Source organism: Halictus rubicundus, unplaced genomic scaffold, assembly GCF_050948215.1.
Source record: "Halictus rubicundus isolate RS-2024b unplaced genomic scaffold, iyHalRubi1_principal scaffold0499, whole genome shotgun sequence".
NCBI lineage: Eukaryota > Metazoa > Arthropoda > Insecta > Hymenoptera > Halictidae > Halictus > Halictus rubicundus.
In genome coordinates this window covers 56,671-81,934 of record NW_027489040.1, presented here as the reverse complement: position 1 = coordinate 81,934, position 25,264 = coordinate 56,671, and the positions used below count along the sequence as shown (strand labels likewise).

The 25,264-nt window shown below is 48.5% G+C and overlaps 1 protein-coding gene across 1 annotated transcript; it reads left to right on the top strand.

Moving 5' to 3' along the window:
- Window positions 1-24,401: 24,401 nt before the first annotated feature.
- Window positions 24,402-24,896, top strand: LOC143364362 (uncharacterized; the record flags this gene model as incomplete). Its single annotated transcript, XM_076804758.1, has 2 exons — window positions 24,402-24,513; window positions 24,663-24,896. Coding segments are annotated over 2 exons (209 nt in total), but the record flags the coding sequence as incomplete, so codon positions are not given.
- Between the last annotated feature and the right edge of the window lie 368 nt (window positions 24,897-25,264).

Below are 25,264 nucleotides of genomic sequence, written 5' to 3'. Positions count from 1 at the left end.
TCCCCCGCCGCAGCTGCTGCCGTATCGGCAGCCTCCCCCACAACATCAAGGTTTTTATTATACGATTCCATATCTGGTCCCACGAGATTGGCAGGAAAAAACACGTCCGCCCGGGCAGAGCCTCCTTGCCCGGGTAAGGCTAATTTCAACTGGAGTTCGCCAGGTATCCAGAGATGGTGCGCTAGTGGCTGATGTACCCCACCAGCCGCGCCCTGTAGCCAGGGCGTACCCTCTCACCGCGCACCTAAGCTTAGGGCATTAGGGATTTTTATAGAGGTTATCATCCTCGCGGCCCGGCCGATTAAGGCAAGACCACCGTTCCGGTAAAACATGACCACCGGTTTACGGCAAGGGCCCTGCGGCGACCTCCCCGGTCGTTATCGCAGGACCCATTCCGCGGTTTTTTATCCCTCCGTGTGAGCCTTACCGGCAAGGGAGGCCCTGCCAGGATCCGAAGATCCCGCCGGCATCGCCTCATACATCATTGGGACTACTTTCCGCGGAATACCCCTCGCTCCGTTAGCAACACACAACTATGTGTGTTCCCAGGGACCACCACGAGGAGGTGGAGCGTAGAGGATTTTAGGGATATGACCGCCACCACTGTGGCATACCTAGTAGTGGATCCGAGTCACCACTACTAAGCCCATATCCCCTCGGTCCCCATCCTATCCTCTATCCTATCCTATCCTCTATCCTATCAAATCCCCTATCCTATCCTCTGTCCTATCCTATCCTCTATCCTAGCCTATCCTCTATTATATCAAATCCCCTATCCATTCCTCTATCCTATCCTATCATCTATCCTCTATCCTATCCAATCCTCTATCCTATCCTATCCTCTATCCTATCCTGTCCTCTATCCTATCCTATCCTCTATCCTATCAAATCCCCTATCCTATCCTCTATCCTATCCTATCATCTATCCTCTATCCTATCCAATCCTCTATCCTATCCTATCCTCTATCCTATCAAATCCCCTATCCTATCCTCTATCCTATCCTATACTCTATCCTATCCTATCCTCTATCTTATCCTGTCGTCTATCCTATCCTCTATCCTATCCTATCCTCTATCCTATCCTATCCTCTATCCTATCCTATCCTCTATCCTATCCTATCCTCTATCCTATCCTATCCTCTATCCTATCCTATCCTCTATCCTATCCTATCCTCTATCCTATCCTATCCTCTATCCTATCCTATCCTCTATCCTATCCTATCCTCTATCCTATCCTATCCTCTATCCTATCCTATCCTCTATCCTATCCTATCCTCTATCCTATCCTATCCTCTATCCTATCCTATCCTCTATCCTATCCTATCCTCTATCCTATCATATCCTCTATCCTATCAAATCCCCTATCCTATCCTCTATCCTATCCTATACTCTATCCTATCCTATCCTCTATCTTATCCTGTCGTCTATACTATCCTCTATCCTATCCTCTATCCTATCCTATCCCCTATCCCATCCTATCCTATATCATATCCCATCCTCTATCCTATCCTATTCTCTATCCTATCCTATCCTCTATCCTATCCTCTATCCTATCCTATCCTCTATCCTATCCTATCGTCTATCCTATCCTATCCTATACTCTATCCTATCCTATCCTCTATCCTATCCTATCCTCTATCCGATCCTATCCTCTATCCTATCCTATCGTCTATCCTATCCTCTATCCTATCCTATCCTCTATCCTATCCTATCCTCAATCCTATCCTATCCTCTATCCTATCTTATCCTCTATCCTATCCTATCTTCTATCCTATCCTATCCTCTATCCTATCAAATCCCCTATCCTATCCTCTATCCTATCCTATCCAATCCTCTATCCGATCCTATCCTCTATCCTATCCTATCATCTATCCTCAATCCTATCCTTTCCTGTATCCTATTAAATCCTCTATCCTATCCTATCTTCTATCCTATCCTATCCTATATCCTATCAAATCCAATATCCTATCCTCTATCCTATCCTATCCTCTATCCTATCCTATCGTCTATCCTATCCTCTATCCTATCCTATCCTGTATCCTATCCTATCCTCTATCCTATCCTATCCTCTATCCTATCCTATCCTCTATCCTATCCTATCCTCTATCCTATCCTATCCTCTATCCTATCCTATCGTCTATCCTATCCTCTATCCTATCCTATCGTCTATCCTATCCTCTATCCTATCCTATCCTCTATCCTATCCTATCCTGTATCCTATCCTATCCTGTATCCTATCCAATCCTCTATCCTATCCTATCCTCTATCCGATCCTATCTTCTATCCTATCCTCTATCCTATCCTATCCTCTATCCTATCCTATCCTCTATCCCATCCTATCCTATATCATATCCCATCCTCTATCCTATCCTATTCTCTATCCTATCCTATCCTCTATCCTATCCTCTATCCTATCCTATCCTCTATCCTATCCTATCGTCTATCCTATCCTATCCTATACTCTATCCTATCCTATCCTCTATCCTATCCTATCCTCTATCCGATCCTATCCTCTATCCTATCCTATCGTCTATCCTATCCTCTATCCTATCCTATCCTCTATCCTATCCTATCCTCAATCCTATCCTATCCTCTATCCTATCTTATCCTCTATCCTATCCTATCTTCTATCCTATCCTATCCTCTATCCTATCAAATCCCCTATCCTATCCTCTATCCTATCCTATCCAATCCTCTATCCGATCCTATCCTCTATCCTATCCTATCATCTATCCTCAATCCTATCCTTTCCTGTATCCTATTAAATCCTCTATCCTATCCTATCTTCTATCCTATCCTATCCTATATCCTATCAAATCCAATATCCTATCCTCTATCCTATCCTATCCTCTATCCTATCCTATCGTCTATCCTATCCTCTATCCTATCCTATCCTGTATCCTATCCTATCCTCTATCCTATCCTATCCTCTATCCTATCCTATCCTCTATCCTATCCTATCCTCTATCCTATCCTATCCTCTATCCTATCCTATCGTCTATCCTATCCTCTATCCTATCCTATCGTCTATCCTATCCTCTATCCTATCCTATCCTCTATCCTATCCTATCCTGTATCCTATCCTATCCTGTATCCTATCCAATCCTCTATCCTATCCTATCCTCTATCCGATCCTATCTTCTATCCTATCCTATCCTCTATCCTATCAAATCCCCTATCCTATCCTCTGTCCTATCCTATCCTCTATCCTATCCTATCCTCTATCCTATCAAATCCCCTATCCTATCCTCTATCCTATCCTATCATCTATCCTCTATCCTATCCAATCCTCTATCCTATCCTATCCTCTATCCTATCCTATCCTCTATCCTATCCTATCCTCTATCCTATCCTCTATCCTACCCTATCCTCTATCCTATCCTATCCAATCCCCTATCCTATGCTCTATCCTATCCTATCCTCTATCCTATCCTATCCTCTATCCTATCCTATCGTCTATCCTATCCTCTGTCCTATCCTATCCTCTATCCTATCCTATCCTCTATCCTATCGTATCCTCTATCCTATCCTATCCTCTATCCTATCCTATCGTCTATCCTATCCTCTATCCTATCCTATCCTCTATCCTATCCTATCCTCTATCCTATCCTATCCTCTATCCTATCCTATCCTCTATCCGATCCTATCTTCTATCCTATCCTATCCTCTATCCTATCAAATCCCCTATCCTATCCTCTGTCCTATCCTACCCTATCCTCTATCCTATCCTATCCTCTATCCTATCCTATCATCTATCCTATCCTGTCCCCTATCCTATCCTATCTTCTATCCTATCCTCTATCCTATCCTATCTTCTATCCTATCCTATCCTCTATCCTATCCTAACCTCTATCATATCCTATCCTCTATCCTATCCTACACTGTATCCTATCCTATCCTCTATCCTATCCTATCCTCTATCCTATCCTATCGTCTATCCTATCCTCTATCCTATCCTATCCTCTATCCTATCCTATCCTCTATCCTATCCTATCCCCTATCCTATCCTATCTTCTATCCTATCCTATCCTCTATCCTATCAAATCCCCTATCCTATCCCCTATCCTATCCTCTATCCTAGCCTATCCTCTATCCTATCCTACCCTCTATCCTATCCTATCGTCTATCCTATCCTCTATCCTATCCTATCCTCTATCCTATCCTATCCTCTATCCTATCCTATCCTCTATCCTATCCTATCCTCTATCCGATCCTATCTTCTATCCTATCCTATCCTCTTTCCTATCAAATCCCCTATCCTATCCTCTGTCCTATCCTATCCTCTATCCTATCCTATCCTCTATCCTATCAAATCCCCTATCCTATCCTCTATCCTATCCTATCATCTATCCTCTATCCTATCCAATCCTCTATCCTATCCTATCCTCTATCCTATCCTGTCCTCTATTCTATCCTATCTTCTATCCTATCGTCTATCCTATCCTATCTTCTATCCTATCCTATCCCCTATCCTATCGTAACCTCTATCATATCGTATCCTCTATCCTATCCTATCCTCTATCCTATCCTATCCTCTATCCTATCCTATCCTCTATCCTATCCTATCCTCTATCCTATCCTATCTTCTATCCTATCCTATCCTCTATCCTAGCCTATCCTCTATCCTATCCTATCCTCTATCCTATCCTATCCTCTATCCTATCCTCTATCCTATCCACTATCCTATCCTATCCTATCCTCTATCCTATCCTATCGTCTATCCTATCCTGTATCCTATCCTATCCTCTATCCTATCAAATCCCCTATCCTATCCTCTATCCTATCCTATCCTGTATCCTATCCAATCCTCTATCCTATCCTATCATCTATCCTCAATCCGATCCTTTCCTGTATCCTATCCAATCCTCTATCCTATCCTGTCCTCTATCGTATCCTATCCTCTATCCTATCCTATCCTCTATCCTCTCCTATCGTCTATCCTATCCTCTATCCTATCCTATCCTCTATCCTATCCTATCTTCTATCCTATCCTATCCTCTATCCTATCAAATCCCCTATCCTATCCTCTGTCCTATCCTATCCTCTATCCTATCCTATCCTCTATCCTATCAAATCCCCTATCCTATCCTCTATCCTATCCTATCATCTATCCTCTATCCTATCCAATCCTCTATCCTATCCTATCCTCTATCCTATCCTGTCCTCTATCCTATCCTATCCTCTATCCTATCCTCTATCCTACCCTATCCTCTATCCTATCCTATCCAATCCCCTATCCTATGCTCTTTCCTATCCTATCCTCTATCCTATCCTATCCTCTATCGTATCCTATCGTCTATCCTATCCTCTGTCCTATCCTATCCTCTATCCTATCCTATCCTCTATCCTATCCTATACTCTATCCTATCCTATCCTCTATCCTATCCTATCGTCTATCCTATCCTCTATCCTATCCTATCCTCTATCCTATCCTATCCTCTATCCGATCCTATCTTCTATCCTATCCTATCCTCTTTCCTATCAAATCCCCTATCCTATCCTCTGTCCTATCCTATCCTCTATCCTATCCTATCCTCTATCCTATCAAATCCCCTATCCTATCCTCTATCCTATCCTATCATCTATCCTCTATCCTATCCAATCCTCTATCCTATCCTATCCTCTATCCTATCCTGTCCTCTATTCTATCCTATCTTCTATCCTATCGTCTATCCTATCCTATCTTCTATCCTATCCTATCCCCTATCCTATCGTAACCTCTATCATATCGTATCCTCTATCCTATCCTATCCTCTATCCTATCCTATCCTCTATCCTATCCTATCCTCTATCCTATCCTATCCTCTATCCTATCCTATCTTCTATCCTATCCTATCCTCTATCCTAGCCTATCCTCTATCCTATCCTATCCTCTATCCTATCAAATCCCCTATCCTATCCTCTATCCTATCCCATCCTGTATCCTATGCCAGCCTCTATCCTATCCTATCATCTATCCTCAATCCTATCCTTTCCTGTATCCTATCCTATCCTCTATCCTATCCTATCCTGTATCCTATCCAATCCTCTATCCTATCCTGTCCTCTATCCTATCCTATCCTCTATCCTATCCTATCCTCTATCCTCTCCTATCGTCTATCCTATCCTCTATCCTATCCTACCATCTATCCTCTATCCTATCCAATCCTCTATCCTATCCTATCCTCTATCCTATCCTATCATCTATCCTCAATCCTATCCTTTCCTGTATCCTATTAAATCCTCTATCCTATCCTGTCCTCTATCCTATCCTATCCTCTATCCTATCCTCTATCCTATCCACTATCCTATCCTATCCTATCCTCTATCCTATCCTATCGTCTATCCTATCCTGTATCCTATCCTATCCTCTATCCTATCAAATCCCCTATCCTATCCTCTATCCTATCCTATCCTGTATCCTATCCAATCCTCTATCCTATCCTATCATCTATCCTCAATCCGATCCTTTCCTGTATCCTATCCAATCCTCTATCCTATCCTGTCCTCTATCCTATCCAATCCTCTATCCTATCCTGTCCTCTATCGTATCCTATCCTCTATCCTATCCTATCCTCTATCCTCTCCTATCGTCTATCCTATCCTCTATCCTATCCTATCCTCTATCCTATCAAATCCCCTATCCTATCCTCTGTCCTATCCTATCCTCTATCCTATCCTATCCTCTATCCTATCAAATCCCCTATCCTATCCTCTATCCTATCCTATCATCTATCCTCTATCCTATCCAATCCTCTATCCTATCCTATCCTCTATCCTATCCTGTCCTCTATCCTATCCTATCCTCTATCCTATCCTCTATCCTACCCTATCCTCTATCCTATCCTATCCAATCCCCTATCCTATGCTCTTTCCTATCCTATCCTCTATCCTATCCTATCCTCTATCGTATCCTATCGTCTATCCTATCCTCTGTCCTATCCTATCCTCTATCCTATCCTATCCTCTATCCTATCCTATCCTCTATCCTATCCTATCCTCTATCCTATCCTATCGTCTATCCTATCCTCCATCCTATCCTATCCTCTATCCTATCCTATCCTATCCTCTATCCGATCCTATCTTCTATCCTGTCCTATCCTCTATCCTATCAAATCCCCTATCCTATCCTCTGTCCTATCCTATCCTATCCTCTATCCTATCAAATCCCCTATCCTATCCTCTATCCTATCCTATCACCTATCCTCTATCGTATCCAATCCTCTATCCTATCCTATCCTCTGTCCTATCCTATCCTCTATCCTATCCTATCCTCTATCCTATCAAATCCCCTATCCTATCCTCTATCCTATCCTATCATCTATCCTCTATCCTATCAAATCCTCTATCCTATCCTATCTTCTATCCTATCCTATCCTCTATCCTATCCTAACCTCTATCATATCCTATCCTCTATCCTATCCTATCCTGTATCCTATCCTATCCTCTATCCTATCCTATCCTCTATCCTATCCTATCGTCTATCCTATCCTCTATCCTATCCTATCCTCTATCCTATCCTATCCTCTATCCTATCCTATCCTCTATCCTGTCCTATCTTCTATCGTATCCTATCCTCTATCCTATCAAATCCCCTATCCTATCCCCTATCCTATCCTATATCCTAGCCTATCCTCTATCCTATCCTATCCTCTATCCTATCAAATCCCCTATCCTATCCTCTATCCTATCCTATCCTGTATCCTATGCCAGTCTCTATCCTATCCTATCATCTATCCTCAATCCTATCCTTTCCTGTATCCTATCCAATCCTCTATCCTATCCTATCCTGTATCCTATCCAATCCTCTATCCTACCCTGTCCTCTATCCTATCCTATCCTCTATCCTATCCTATCCTCTATCCTATCCTATCCTCTATCCTATCCTATCGTCTATCCTATCCTCTATCCTATCCTATCCTCTATCCGATCCTATCTTCTATCCTATCCTATCCTCTATCCTATCAAATCCCCTATCCTATCCTCTGTCCTATCCTATCCTCTATCCTATCCTATCCTCTATCCTATCAAATCCCCTATCCTATCCTCTATCCTATCCTATCATCTATCCTCTATCCTATCCAATCCTCTATCCTATCCTATCCTCTATCCTATCCTGTCCTCTATTCTATCCTATCTTCTATCCTATCGTCTATCCTATCCTATCTTCTATCCTATCCTATCCCCTATCCTATCGTAACCTCTATCATATCGTATCCTCTATCCTATCCTATCCTCTATCCTATCCTATCCTCTATCCTATCCTATCCTCTATCCTTTCCTATCCTCTATCCTATCCTATCTTCTATCCTATCCTATCCTCTATCCTAGCCTATCCTCTATCCTATCCTATCCTCTATCTTATCAAATCCCCTATCCTATCCTCTATCCTATCCTATCCTGTATCCTATGCCAGCCTCTATCCTATCCTATCATCTATCCTCAATCCTATCCTTTCCTGTATCCTATCCTATCCTCTATCCTATCCTATCCTGTATCCTATCCAATCCTCTATCCTATCCTGTCCTCTATCCTATCCTATCCTCTATCCTATCCTATCCTCTATCCTCTCCTATCGTCTATCCTATCCTCTATCCTATCCTACCATCTATCCTCTATCCTATCCAATCCTCTATCCTATCCTATCCTCTATCCTATCCTATCATCTATCCTCAATCCTATCCTTTCCTGTATCCTATTAAATCCTCTATCCTATCCTGTCCTCTATCCTATCCTATCCTCTATCCTATCCTCTATCCTATCCTCTATCCTATCCTATCCTATCCTCTATCCTATCCTATCGTCTATCCTATCCTGTATCCTATCCTATCCTCTATCCTATCAAATCCCCTATCCTATCCTCTATCCTATCCTATCCTGTATCCTATCCAATCCTCTATCCTATCCTATCATCTATCCTCAATCCGATCCTTTCCTGTATCCTATCCAATCCTCTATCCTATCCTGTCCTCTATCGTATCCTATCCTCTATCCTATCCTATCCTCTATCCTCTCCTATCGTCTATCCTATCCTCTATCCTATCCTATCCTCTATCCTATCCTATCTTCTATCCTATCCTATCCTCTATCCTATCAAATCCCCTATCCTATCTTCTGTCCTATCCTATCCTCTATCCTATCCTATCCTCTATCCTATCCTATCCTCTATCCTATCATATCCTCTATCCTATCCTATCGTCTATCCTATCCTCTATCCTATCCTCTCGTCTATCCTATCCTCTATCCTATCCTATCCTCTATCCTATCCTATCCTCAATCCTATCCTATCCTCTATCCGATCCTATCTTCTATCCTATCCTATCCTCTATCCTATCAAATCCCCTATCCTATCCTCTGTCCTATCCTATCCTCTATCCTATCCTATCCTCTATCCTATCAAATCCCCTATCCTATCCTCTATCCTATCCTACATCTATCCTCTATCCTATCCAATCCTCTATCCTATCCTATCCTCTATCCTATCCTGTCGTCTATCCTATCCTATCCTCTATCCTATCCTCTATCCTACCCTATCCTCTATCCTATCCTATCCAATCCCCTATCCTATGCTCTTTCCTATCCTATCCTCTATCCTATCCTATCCTCTATCGTATCCTATCGTCTATCCTATCCTCTGTCCTATCCTATCCTCTATCCTATCCTATCCTCTATCCTATCCTATCCTCTTTCCTATCCTATCCTCTATCCTATCCTATCCTCTATCCTATCCTATCGTCTATCCTATCCTCCATCCTATCCTATCCTCTATCCTATCCTATCCTATCCTCTATCCGATCCTATCTTCTATCCTGTCCTATCCTCTATCCTATCAAATCCCCTATCCTATCCTCTGTCCTATCCTATCCTATCCTCTATCCTATCCTATCCTCTATCCTATCAAATCCCCTATCCTATCCTCTGTCCTATCCTATCCTCTATCCTATCCTATCCTCTATCCTATCAAATCCCCTATCCTATCATCTATCCTATCCTATCATCTATCCTCTATCCTATCCAATCCTCTATCCTATCCTATCTTCTATCCTATCCTATCCTCTATCCTATCCTAACCTCTATCATATCCTATCCTCTATCCTATCCTATCCTGTATCCTATCCTATCCTCTATCCTATCCTATCCTCTATCCTATCCTATCGTCTATCCTATCCTCTATCCTATCCTATCCTCTATCCTATCCTATCCTCTATCCTATCGTATCCTCTATCCTATCCTATCTTCTATCGTATCCTATCCTCTATCCTATCAAATCCCCTATCCTATCCCCTATCCTATCCTATATCCTAGCCTATCCTCTATCCTATCCTATCCTCTATCCTATCAAATCCCCTATCCTATCCTCTATCCTATCCTATCCTGTATCCTATGCCAGTCTCTATCCTATCCTATCATCTATCCTCAATCCTATCCTTTCCTGTATCCTATCCAATCCTCTATCCTATCCTATCCTGTATCCTATCCAATCCTCTATCCTATCCTATCATCTATCCTCAATCCGATCCTTTCCTGTATCCTATCCAATCCTCTATCCTATCCTGTCCTCTATCGTATCCTATCCTCTATCCTATCCTATCCTCTATCCTCTCCTATCGTCTATCCTATCCTCTATCCTATCCTATCCTCTATCCTATCCTATCTTCTATCCTATCCTATCCTCTATCCTATCAAATCCCCTATCCTATCTTCTGTCCTATCCTATCCTCTATCCTATCCTATCTTCTATCTTCTATCCTATCCTATCCTATATCCTATCAAATCCAATATCCTATCCTCTATCCTATCCTATCCTCTATCCTATCCTATCATCTATCCTATCCTCTATCCTATCCTATCCTCTATCCTATCCTATCCTCTATCCTATCCTATCGTCTATCCTATCCTCTATCCTATTCTCTCGTCTATCCTATCCTCTATCCTATCCTATCCTCTATCCTATCCTATCCTCAATCCTATCCTATCCTCTAACCGATCCTATCTTCTATCCTATCCTATCCTCTATCCTATCAAATCCCCTATCCTATCCTCTGTCCTATCCTATCCTCTATCCTATCCTATCCTCTATCCTATCAAATCCCCTATCCTATCCTCTATCCTATCCTATCATCTATCCTCTATCCTATCCAATCCTCTATCCTATCCTATCCTCTATCCTATCCTGTCCTCTATCCTATCCTATCCTCTATCCTATCCTCTATCCTACCCTATCCTCTATCCTATCCTATCCAATCCCCTATCCTATGCTCTTTCCTATCCTATCCTCTATCCTATCCTATCCTCTATCGTATCCTATCGTCTATCCTATCCTCTGTCCTATCCTATCCTCTATCCTATCCTATCCTCTATCCTATCCTATCCTCTATCCTATCCTATCCTCTATCCTATCCTATCGTCTATCCTATCCTCCATCCTATCCTATCCTCTATCCTATCCTATCCTATCCTCTATCCGATCCTATCTTCTATCCTGTCCTATCCTCTATCCTATCAAATCCCCTATCCTATCCTCTGTCCTATCCTATCCTATCCTCTATCCTATCCTATCCTCTATCCTATCAAATCCCCTATCCTATCCTCTATCCTTTCCTATCACCTATCCTCTATCCTATCCAATCCTCTATCCTATCCTATCCTCTGTCCTATCCTATCCTCTATCCTATCCTATCCTCTATCCTATCAAATCCCCTATCCTATCCTCTATCCTATCCTATCCTCTATCCTATCAAATCCCCTATCCTATCCTCTATCCTATCCTATCTTCTATCCTATCCTATCCTCTATCCTATCCTATCGTCTATCCTATCCTCTATCCTATCCTATCCTCTATCCTATCCTATCCTCTATCCTATCCTATCCTCTATCCTATCCTATCTTCTATCGTATCCTATCCTCTATCCTATCAAATCCCCTATCCTATCCCCTATCCTATCCTATATCCTAGCCTATCCTCTATCCTATCCTATCCTCTATCCTATCAAATCCCCTATCCTATCCTCTATCCTATCCTATCCTGTATCCTATGCCAGTCTCTATCCTATCCTATCATCTATCCTCAATCCTATCCTTTCCTGTATCCTATCCAATCCTCTATCCTATCCTATCCTGTATCCTATCCAATCCTCTATCCTACCCTGTCCTCTATCCTATCCTATCCTCTATCCTATCCTATCCTCTATCCTATCCTATCGTCTATCCTATCCTCTATCCTATCCTATCCTCTATCCGATCCTATCTTCTATCCTATCCTATCCTCTATCCTATCAAATCCCCTATCCTATCCTCTGTCCTATCCTATCCTCTATCCTATCCTATCCTCTATCCTATCAAATCCCCTATCCTATCCTCTATCCTATCCTATCATTTATCCTCTATCCTATCCAATCCTCTATCCTATCCTATACTCTATCCTATACTGTCCTCTATCCTATCCTATCCTCTATCCTATCCTCTATCCTACCCTATCCTCTATCCTATCCTATCCAATCCCCTATCCTATGCTCTATCCTATCCTATCCTCTATCCTATCCTATCCTCTATCGTATCCTATCGTCTATCCTATCCTCTGTCCTATCCTATCCTCTATCCTATCCTATCCTCTATGCTATCCTATCCTCTATCCTATCCTATCCTCTATCCTATCAAATCCCCTATCCTATCCTCTGTCCTATCCTATCCTATCCTCTATCCTATCCTATCCTCTATCCTATCCTATCGTCTATCCTATCCTCTATCCTATCCTATCCTCTATCCTATCCTATCCTATCCTCTATCCGATCCTATCTTCTATCCTGTCCTATCCTCTATCCTATCAAATCCCCTATCCTATCCTCTGTCCTATCCTATCCTATCCTCTATCCTATCCTATCCTCTATCCTATCAAATCCCCTATCCTATCCTCTATCCTATCCTATCACCTATCCTCTATCCTATCCAATCCTATATCCTATCCTATCCTCTGTCCTATCCTATCCTCTATCCTATCCTATCCTCTATCCTATCAAATCCCCTATCCTATCCTCTATCCTATCCTATCATCTATCCTCTATCCTATCCAATCCTCTATCCTATCCTATCTTCTATCCTATCCTATCCTCTATCCTATCCTAACCTCTATCTTATCCTATCCTCTATCCTATCCTATCCTGTATCCTATCCTATCCTCTAACCTATCCTATCCTCTATCCTATCCTATCGTCTATCCTATCCTCTATCCTATCCTATCCTCTATCCTATCCTATCGTCTATCCTATCCTATCCTCTATCCTATCCTATCGTCTATCCTATCCTCTATCCTATCCTATCGTCTATCCTATCCTCTATCCTATCCTATCGTCTATCCTATCCTCTATCCTATCCTATCCTCTATCCTATCCTATCCTCTATCCGATCCTATCTTCTATCCTGTCCTATCCTCTATCCTATCAAATCCCCTATCCTATCCTCTGTCCTATCCTATCCTATCCTCTATCCTATCCTATCCTCTATCCTATCAAATCCCCTATCCTATCCTCTATCCTATCCTATCACCTATCCTCTATCCTATCCAATCCTCTATCCTATCCTATCCTCTGTCCTATCCTATCCTCTATCCTATCCTATCCTCTATCCTATCAAATCCCCTATCCTATCCTCTATCCTATCCTATCATCTATCCTCTATCCTATCCAATCCTCTATCCTATCCTATCTTCTATCCTATCCTATCCTCTATCCTATCCTATCGTCTATCCTATCCTCTATCCTATCCTATCCTCTATCCTATCCTATCCTCTATCCTATCCTATCTTCTATCGTATCCTATCCTCTATCCTATCAAATCCCCTATCCTATCCCCTATCCTATCCTATATCCTAGCCTATCCTCTATCCTATCCTATCCTCTATCCTATCAAATCCCCTATCCTATCCTCTATCCTATCCTATCCTGTATCCTATGCCAGTCTCTATCCTATCCTATCATCTATCCTCAATCCTATCCTTTCCTGTATCCTATCCAATCCTCTATCCTATCCTATCCTGTATCCTATCCAATCCTCTATCCTACCCTGTCCTCTATCCTATCCTATCCTCTATCCTATCCTATCCTCTATCCTATCCTATCGTCTATCCTATCCTCTATCCTATCCTATCCTCTATCCGATCCTATCTTCTATCCTATCCTATCCTCTATCCTATCAAATCCCCTATCCTATCCTCTGTCCTATCCTATCCTCTATCCTATCGTATCCTCTATCCTATCAAATCCCCTATCCTATCCTCTATCCTATCCTGTCCTCTATCCTATCCTATCCTCTATCCTATCCTCTATCCTACCCTATCCTCTATCCTATCCTATCCAATCCCCTATCCTATGCTCTATCCTATCCTATCCTCTATCCTATCCTATCCTCTATCGTATCCTATCGTCTATCCTATCCTCTGTCCTATCCTATCCTCTATCCCATCCTATCCTCTATCCTATCCTATCCTCTATCCTATCCTATCCTCTATCCTATCCTATCGTCTATCCTATCCTCTATCCTATCCTATCCTCTATCCTATCCTATCCTATCCTCTATCCGATCCTATCTTCTATCCTGTCCTATCCTCTATCCTATCAAATCCCCTATCCTATCCTCTGTCCTATCCTATCCTATCCTCTATCCTATCCTATCCTCTATCCTATCAAATCCCCTATCCTATCCTCTATCCTATCCTATCACCTATCCTCTATCCTATCCAATCCTATATCCTATCCTATCCTCTGTCCTATCCTATCCTCTATCCTATCCTATCCTCTATCCTATCAAATCCCCTATCCTATCCTCTATCCTATCCTATCATCTATCCTCTATCCTATCCAATCCTCTATCCTATCCTATCTTCTATCCTATCCTATCCTCTATCCTATCCTAACCTCTATCATATCCTATCCTCTATCCTATCCTATCCTGTATCCTATCCTATCCTCTATCCTATCCTATCCTCTATCCTATCCTATCGTCTATCCTATCCTCTATCCTATCCTATCCTCTATCCTATCCTATCCTCTATCCTATCCTATCCTCTATCCTATCCTATCGTCTATCCTATCCTCTATCCTATCCTATCGTCTATCCTATCCTCTATCCTATCCTATCGTCTATCCTATCCTCTATCCTATCCTATCCTCTATCCTATCCTATCCTGTATCCTATCCTATCCTCTATCCTATCCTATCTTCTATCGTATCCTATCCTCTATCCTATCAAATCCCCTATCCTATCCCCTATCCTATCCTATATCCTAGCCTATCCTCTATCCTATCCTATCCTCTATCCTATCAAATCCCCTATCCTATCCTCTATCCTATCCTATCCTGTATCCTATGCCAGCCTCTATCCTATCCTATCATCTATCCTCAATCCTATCCTTTCCTGTATCCTATCCAATCCTCTATCCTATCCTATCCTGTATCCTATCCAATCCTCTATCCTACCCTGTCCTCTATCCTATCCTATCCTCTATCCTATCCTATCCTCTATCCTCTCCTATCGTCTATCCTATCCTCTATCCTATCCTATCCTGTATCCTATCCTATCATCTATCCTATCCTATCCTCTATCCTATCCTATCCTCTATCCTATCCTATCCTCTATCCTATCCTATCCTCTATCCTATCCTATCGTCTATCCTATCCTCTATCCTATCCTATCGTCTATCCTATCCTCTATCCTATCCTATCGTCTATCCTATCCTCTATCCTATCCTATCCTCTATCCTATCCTATCCTGTATCCTATCCTATCCTCTATCCTATCAAATCCCCTATCCTATCCTCTATCCTATCCTATCCTCTATCCTATCCTATCTTCTATCGTATCCTATCCTCTATCCTATCAAATCCCCTATCCTATCCCCTATCCTATCCTATATCCTAGCCTATCCTCTATCCTATCCTATCCTCTATCCTATCAAATCCCCTATCCTATCCTCTATCCTATCCTATCCTGTATCCTATGCCAGCCTCTATCCTATCCTATCATCTATCCTCAATCCTATCCTTTCCTGTATCCTATCCAATCCTCTATCCTATCCTATCCTGTATCCTATCCAATCCTCTATCCTACCCTGTCCTCTATCCTATCCTATCCTCTATCCTATCCTATCCTCTATCCTCTCCTATCGTCTATCCTATCCTCTATCCTATCCTATCCTCTATCCTATCCTATCATCTATCCTATCCTATCCTCTATCCTATCCTATCCTCTATCCTATCCTATCCTCTATCCTATCCTATCCTCTATCCTATCCTATCGTCTATCCTATCCTCTATCCTATCCTATCGTCTATCCTATCCTCTATCCTATCCTATCGTCTATCCTATCCTCTATCCTATCCTATCCTCTATCCTATCCTGTCCTCTATTCTATCCTATCTTCTATCCTATCGTCTATCCTATCCTATCTTCTATCCTATCCTATCCCCTATCCTATCTTCTGTCCTATCCTATCCTCTATCCTATCCTATCTTCTATCCTATCCTATCCTATATCCTATCAAATCCAATATCCTATCCTCTATCCTATCCTATCCTCTATCCTATCCTATCGTCTATCCTATCCTCTATCCTATCCTATCCTCTATCCTATCCTATCATCTATCCTATCCTATCCTCTATCCTATCCTATCGTCTATCCTATCCTCTATCCTATCCTCTCGTCTATCCTATCCTCTATCCTATCCTTTCCTCTATCCTATCCTATCCTCAATCCTATCCTATCCTCTATCCTATCCTATCCTCTATCCTATCAAATCCCCTATTATATCCTCTATCCTATCCTATCATCTATCCTCTATCCTATCCAATCCTCTACCCTATCCTATCCTCTATCCTATCCTATCCTCTGTCCTATCCTATCCTCTATCCTATCCTATCCTCTATCCTATCCTATCATCTATCCTCTATCCTATCCAATCCTCTATCCTATCCTATCCTCTATCCTATCAAATCCCCTATCCTATCCTCTGTCCTATCCTATCCTCTATCCTATCCTATCCTCTATCCTATCAAATCCCCTATCCTATCCTCTATCCTATCCTATCCTCTATCCTATCCTATCCTCTATCGTATCCTATCGTCTATCCTATCCTCTGTCCTATCCTATCCTCTATCCTATCCTATCCTCTATCCTATCCTATCCTCTATCCTATCCTATCCTCTATCCTATCCTATCCTCTATCCTATCCTATCCTCTATCCTATCCTCTATCCTATCCTATCCTCTATCCTATTTTTTTTTTTTTTTTTTTTCGAGGAGGTAATCTCGTTACGGATACCCGAACCCCCCCGGGGGGGGGGGGTGGTCCGGGTTATGTGGGACTCCTCGGCTGGTTGGTGCAACGCCGAGTATACCCACTAACTCCTCCCCGTCCGTCCCTAGACTCCTGGGGGCACCCGTGCTCTGCGCGCGCATGTCAATCCGGTGTGCCCCCGCCTTAGCATACCACCCAGGGGGGGGACGCGGCCCCCTCCCGTACCTACTCTATCCGAAGGCACCACGCAACGGACGACGTGGCGCCTTCCCCCCCTGTTAGGCCGCCCGATGAGCATCCGAGCCCCCGCCCGAGATGCCCGGCGGCCTCCGGGGACGCCGTTGGTGACCGAGTGTAAGGGGATATCCGATCCCCCGCCTCGAGATCATCAAGGGCGTCCCCGCTCGCGTCAGAGGCGTCGCAACGGGGGTGCGCCCCCGGGGCGTACCCTGCGCCGCCTCCCCCCCCTTCGGCCGGGATCGTGATTACGCTCCCGATCCCGTTCCGCAGCCTCCTTCCGCAGCATAACCCGCTCGCAGATGAAGCGAACCCCCTCCACGCCTCCTCGCCACCGGCTGCCGCAGCGACGACAGCCGGGAGCGAGAGGTCGTGGCCCACCGCGCGCCGCAGGGCACGGCGCTCTCCCCCCCATGCCGGACACTCCTCCAGAGTGTGTTGCGCCGTGTCCCGCGGCTCGCCGCAGTGGTGACACGCCTCCTCGGTCTCCCTCCCGATGCGACACAGGTAGTCGCCGAAGCACCCGTGCCCGGTCATCACCTGCGTCACACGGTAGGAGACCCTATGCCCCATCCATCCCCTGTTCCATTGATCGAACACCGGGAGGATGGCCCGAACGGCCCGCCTCTCGCCCTCCCTCGTCCCGGGAAGGCTATTGCGCCACTCCCGGGCTGCGTGCCGCCGAGCATGTCGCCTGAGCTCATCCACCATGAGCCGCGCCTGATCCGGGGCCACCCCCCGGAGCCGGAGTTCCCTGGAGTGCGTATGCACATCCGCCAACACGCGGGCCTCCAGCTCGAGGGGGATCAGCCAAGACATCACCATCGCCGTCGCGTATGAAATGGTGCGGTACCCCCGCACGATGCCTATGGCCAGCCTGCGCTCGATGCGACGCAGCAGCGACCGTGTGCCGCCACTGCGCCCCCTAGCCAAGACATCGCGCGCCCATACAGGGGCTCCGTACAGGACCAAAACTCGCACCACCACCGCGAACAGACGACGCACCCGTCCACAGGGTCCCCCGAGATTCGGGAGAAGGCGACCGAGCGCAGCGGTCGCCCTCTCCGCCCGGGGCGCCAGCGACTCAAGGTGGCGGTCAAAACGCCACCGGCCGTCAAGCTCGAGTCCCAGGTACCGCATCTGGGACCCGACCCTGACCATCCCCTCCCCCACGCAGATCCAGCACTGGGGAGGCGCCGCCAACCGGGCCGAGCGGAGAAACCACATGGCCCTGGTTTTCTCGACGGACACCTCTAGGCCCAGCGACCGGATCGCGCGCACCGCGCGCCACGCGCCGCGCTCCGCCAGGCAGATGGCCTCCTTCGCATACCTCCCGGTGGCCAATACCAGCGTGTCGTCGGCGTAACACGTCAGGCTGACCCCGGGAGGCATCTCCTCCCGCAGGACGCGATCGTACGCAAGATTCCACAGCAACGGGCCCAACACCGAGCCCTGCGGAACCCCGCGCACGACGCCCCTGCGCACCATCCCGTACCGGCCGGGATACTCTATACCCCTGTCGGAGAGATAGCTCCCGATCACCCTTCTGAGATACAGAGGCACCCGGTGGAAGACCAGGGCCTCCATTATCCGATCCCAGGGGACGGTGTTGAACGCGTTAGCGATATCCAAGGATATCGCCAACGCAACACCGCCCCCCCCCCCCTCGTACAGGCCTCCGAGAGAGCCCTCACCTGCCGAATAGCGTCGACGGTGGAGAGACCCTCCCGGAAGCCGAATTGAACCCCGCTCAGATCGGGGACCCCTCCCGCCGACAGGTGCCGGACGAGGCGTCCAACGAGTACGCGCTCGAACAACTTCCCCGCCTCGTCCAGCAGACAAATTGGCCGGTACCCTGAGGGCGAGTCCCGGGACTTGCCCCCCTTCGGAAGGAGGACCAACCTGCCCGACTTCCACTCCGTGGGGAACACCCCCTCCCTCAGACAGCCGTTATACAGCTGCCGGAGTTCGGCGGCGAGTCCCCCCTCCAGGGCCAAGACCAACGCGCGGCCCGGCACCCCGTCCGGGCCCGGGGCCTTGCGGCCCACCCGCCGCGCCCTGGCCATCGCCTCACCCAGCTCGCCGGCCTACACCTCCCACTCTGCGGACCAGGAGAGAGGCTCCTGTTCCCAATGGGAGCGGCGCAGTTGTCCCCCCTCTCGCGGGAAGAGGGACGCCACCACTCCCTCGAGCAGGTGGGGGTCCATCGACTCCGTCACCGGAGGCGCCCACGCGCGCAGCTTGTTCATGACAAGCTTGTACGGGCGCCCCCATGGATCGGAGTCCACCGTGCCGACGAGCTCCGACCACGCGTCGGCCTTGGCCCGCGCGATAGCCCTGCGGAGAACCCCGAGCGCGGCTCGGTACTCCCCGCCGAGCCTCGCCGTCGCCTCCTCGTCGTCGCGCCTCCTACGCGCTCGGCCGTACCGACGCCGCGCGGCATTGCAGGCACGCCGGAGCTCCGCAATGCCGGCGGACCACCAGTACGCCGCCCTCCTGGGGGCGAACCGGCTGCGGGGCATGGCGGTGTCGCACACCGCCGTCATTACCTCCCGCAGCCGCCTCGCCCCTTGCGCAGGCGCCAGCTCGGACAGTGCCGGCCCCGTCCATGTCGCCGCGGCTACCGCGGCCCCGAACGCGTCCGCGTCCAGCCGCTTCAAGGCCCATCGCGGCCGTCGGTCCCCCCGGCCCGGCCGGGAATCCCGCGCGTGGAGGGTGGGCCACACGTCCATGACGATGGGCGTATGGTCTGACGCAATCTCTATCTCCTCGGCCACCCTCCATCCCGACACCCGGCGTACGGCCGAGGGAGTCCCCCATGTCAGGTCGACAATCGAGACCCCCTGCGGACGCACGCACGTCGGCGTGGATCCCCGGTTAATCAACCGGAGATCCAGGCCGGCCGCCCAGGTTAACACCTCGCTACCCCTAGTGGTCGTCCTGGGACTCCCCCACGATACCGCGTGGGCATTGAAGTCTCCCAAAACGAGAACCGGGCGGGCGCTGCACCGCGCGATGCAGCTGTTCAGCCCACCCAGGAACCCCCGAAATTGATCGAGGCCACAGCTCGGCGAGATGTAGATCCCGACAACCGCGATGTCCCCCCATTGCACCGCCACGAATCCCTCGCCCCGCTCCAGAAGGGAGACCGACGGGGACCCGGGGCGGCTTCCCGCCACTATTACTACGGAGCCGATCTCGTCCCCCACCCAGAAGGGGTGTTCGGGGATTGCGTACGGCTCCGCCGCAACTGCCAGCCCAGCCCCCCACTCGCGCACGGCTTGGACAAACAGGTCCTGTGCCGCGCGCGAGTGATTGAGGTTCGCCTGCAGAACCGGAGTAGGATTAAAAGTACCTACTCTAACATGGGCTCTGCAGAGTCCCCTCCCTGGGAGGTCCGGGCCCCCGGCGCCGTCTGCGGCCGCTGCGCGGATGCAGCCCCAGACGCGCCCTTCTCTTTCGTCGCCGCGCGGCCGCTCTTGGGAGCCGGGGCACACGCTTTGGCCCCGAATCTATGGCCCGATGGTCTCCCCAGGTCCGCGCAGAGCGGACACCTGGGGGCGGCCTTACAGGCCGAAGCCCGGTGCTCCGCCGCCCCGCAGCGGTAGCACATCGCGCCTCTGTCGACCGCGCTCTTGCAGGTCGCCCGCGTGTGCTCCGTCTCCAAACAACGGAAGCATTGGAGGGGCCGCTCCCTCAGCGCCTCGACGCGGGCCGAGGACCAGCCGACCAGCAGCCGGCCTCCCGCCAACACTTTCTTGACGGCCGCGAGGGGGCCCTGGGCCCAACAGGAGCCCAGCGCCTGCTCCGAGGCGGGTCTGCGGATCTCGCCGACCCGGAACTCCGCCGCGGAACACCCCCCCGCCGCCGCCAGCGCCGCCGCTACGTCCCCGGGCGACACCGAGTCGTCCAGGCCCGCCACGCGCACCTCGCCGCGCTTGACCGCCTGGGAGACCTTAACCCCGGTCCCCCCAAGCGCCTCGGCGATCCTCCCGGAGAGGGCCCGTGCCTTCTCCTGGCACCCCGTGCCCCTGACCTCCAGGAGGATCCCGCCGGTTTTCGACCGCCTGGGAAGAACCCCCGACTCGATCCCGATAGCCTTGAGGTCCACCCTCTCTTTTGCCCTGGCCATCACCTCCGAATAAGTGAGCTTGCAGCTCTCGGGGATGGTGATGGCCACTGCTCCCGTTCTGGGGGTGCGTCCCAGGCCACCGTCCCTCCCGGCGGCGTGCTTCGCCGCGCTCGCGCCGCCCTGCACTCGTACGCCGCCCGCCGCCCTCGGCTCCCTCGCATCCTGCAGCCGTGAAGCGGCGGCAGCTGCCTCGGCCGCGGCTGCTCTCGCCGCAGCCTCCTCCGCGGCCATCTTCTTCTTGGCCCTCTTCGCCGCCTTGCTCGTCACCTCCATCCACGAGGCCGGGACGACCGGTGGCGGAATGATAACGGGGGGCACCACCCTCACGTTGGACACGACCACCGGTCCAGTCCCCTTGGTGACAGACGTCGCCGGCAGAGAAGCCACCGGCGTCGCCTCGCGCGCCGACTTACCCTCCGCCCGGAGGGCCGGGGCCAACCCGGCCAGAATCGTCCGGAACCGCTCCTCCATCCGGGCCTCTAGCTCCCGGTTCCTGGCCGTTATCAGCGCGCCAACCCGGAGAAGCAGGGCTTCGGAGTCCAAAACTCCCGCTCCCTCCCCCGACGATCCCATCGCCTCCATCCCCCGCGTACGGACCCCCGCTGTCGAGGAGGCGGGGGGGGCTTCCCCTATTGGCGCATGTCCCGCCCGGCGACCGCTGTCGGTGTTCGCCCGCCGCCCGGCCTCCATTGACCGGAGCCTCGCCCGGAGGTCACCCGCCTCCTTCGCGAGGGCCGCGTTCTGCTCGCGGAGGCGGGCCACCTCCTGGCTCCCCTGCCACGCCATCCCGGTAAAGCACCGCTGCATCAAGGTGGTGCAGTGGGCCCTGGCGACTGCAGAACAATCCCGCAAGTCTTTAGCCAGGTCCCCCTTGAGGCCCTTTGAGACGGTGGAGACTCTCTCCACCCTCAACATCGCCTCCTCCACCTCCCCTACTAGCTGCGCTGTCGGCATCCTCCCACCCAGCTCGATGAGGTCATCCACCCTCCTCGTCTGACTCCTCTCGGCGCGGCCGCCGAGGGCCAGATCCATGGTGGGCGTCCCCGACGAGCCCTCCCCGGGGTCCGTCCGCGACACCGACCCGCCGCGGGTGTGCTGCCCCCCCTCTAACCGGGCACGCTTGGGGTCAGAGACCCCAGATGTCGCGCCCCGCTTCTCCGCGCCCCCGCGCGTCACGATCGAGCCGACGGAGCTCGAGATGGAGATGATTGTTTCATCCCCATCCGAGTCCTCGTCCGCGATGACCACGACCGCGTCCTCCCCGGCAGTAATCGTTGCCATCCCCTCCCCGTCAGTGACCGCTGCCGTCTCTTCCCCCGCCGCAGCTGCTGCCGTATCGGCAGCCTCCCCCACAACATCAAGGTTTTTATTATACGATTCCATATCTGGTCCCACGAGATTGGCAGGAAAAAACACGTCCGCCCGGGCAGAGCCTCCTTGCCCGGGTAAGGCTAATTTCAACTGGAGTTCGCCAGGTATCCAGAGATGGTGCGCTAGTGGCTGATGTACCCCACCAGCCGCGCCCTGTAGCCAGGGCGTACCCTCTCACCGCGCACCTAAGCTTAGGGCATTAGGGATTTTTATAGAGGTTATCATCCTCGCGGCCCGGCCGGTTAAGGCAAGACCACCGTTCCGGTAAAACATGACCACCGGTTTACGGCAAGAGCCCTGCGGCGACCTCCCCGGTCGTTATCGCAGGACCCATTCCGCGGTTTTTCATCCCTCCGTGTGAACCTTACCGGCAAGGGAGGCCCTGCCAGGATCCGAAGATCCCGCCGGCATCGCCTCACACATCATTAGGACTACTTCCCGCGGAATACCCCTCGCTCCGTTAGCAACACACAACTGTGTGTGTTCCCAGGGACCACCACGAGGAGGTGGAGCGTAGAGGATTTTAGGGATATGACCACCACCACTGTGGTATACCTAGTAGTGGATCCGAGTCACCACTACTAAGCCCATATCCCCTCGGTCCCATCCTATCCTCTATCCTATCAAATCCCCTATCCTATCCTCTATCCTATCCTATCACCTATCCTCTATCCTATCCAATCCTCTATCCTATCCTATCCTCTGTCCTATCCTATCCTCTATCCTATCCTATCCTCTATCCTATCAAATACCCTATCCTATCCTCTATCCCATCCTATCATCTATGCTCTATCCTATCCAATCCTCTATCCTATCCTATCTTCTATCCTATCCTATCCTCTATCCTATCCTAACCTCTATCATATCCTATCCTCTATCCTATCCTATCCTGTATCCTATCCTATCCTCTAACCTACCCTATCCTCTATCCTATCCTATCGTCTATCCTATCCTCTATCCTATCCTACCCTCTATCCTATCCTATCCTCTATCCTATCCTATCCTCTATCCTATTCTATCCTCTATCCTATCCTATCCTCTATCCTATCCTATCTTCTATCGTATCCTATCCTCTATCCTATCAAATCCCCTATCCTATCCCCTATCCTATCCTATATCCTATCCTATCCTCTATCCTATCCTCTATCCGATCCTATCCTCTATTCTATCCTGAGTTCCGTTTCCGGTTCGATAGAGGAAAGCGAGAATAGTGTGAGAGCAGAGAAAGAGGAGATAGCAAAGAGTGAAAGTTAAGGGGAAAGTGGAGGGAGTGAGATCAGTAGGTGGAGGAGAACGGAGGAGAAGTGGGAAGAAGAAAAGAAGGTGAGGAGAGCAAAGGTGGAAGAAAAGAGAGTAGGAGAAGAAAGTGAGGTTAGGAAGACAAGAAAAAGGTGAACAGAGAAAAAGGAGGAAAAGGGGCGAGCGCCATCGTGCAGGAAAAGAAAGAAGCTCAGAGACAGTGACAAGAAGGCAGGTAAAGAAGGTAGACGAGAAGAGAAGAAAAGAAATGAGTAGAAAGGAAGATAATGAGCAAGGAAGAGAGAAGACAAGGAAGCTAATAAAAATAGGAGATAAGGAAAGAGTCAGGTCTAACAGCCTATCTGAAGTGGAGAAACTAGAGAAATGGCTAGATAAGAAGAGAAAGGAGAGAGACAGTGAGGAAAAAGAAGAAAAGGAAAAAAGCCCTTTTAGAAAAAGCAAAAAGACAGATAGATCGCCAGAGAAAACGAAAGAAGAGGCCAGGCAAGGAAAAATAGTAGATTTACAGAACATTAGGGAGATATTAAAAGATGAAATAAATGAAGCTTTAGAAGGAACAAGAAAGCAGATGAGTGAAATAGCAAAAGGGTGGAAAGAGCTGACGGGCATAATGAGACAGATGAAGGAAATGAAAGAAGAGTGGGAGAAGGAAAGGGAGAGGGACAGGAAAGCGTTAAGAGAGATAGAAGAGAGAGCGAAGAAGATAGAGATGGAGGGGAAGATAGAAGACAAAATAGACAAAAGACTGGAAGAAATAGTAGAGAGGAGAGGAAGAGAACAGGGAGGAAGAGAGAGAGGAGAGATGGAGAGAAGACTGATGGAAATAGAGAGGAAGTGGGAAGGAAAGGATAGAGAGATAAGGAGGAAAAACATAATAATAAAAGGGTTAGAGATAAAAGAAGGAGGCGATGTGCAGGAAGAAGTACAAAAAATATTGGAAAAGATAGGAGAAAAACTTGAGGTTGAAGAAGTAGTGAGAAGGGGGAGAAAGGGAAAAGAAAA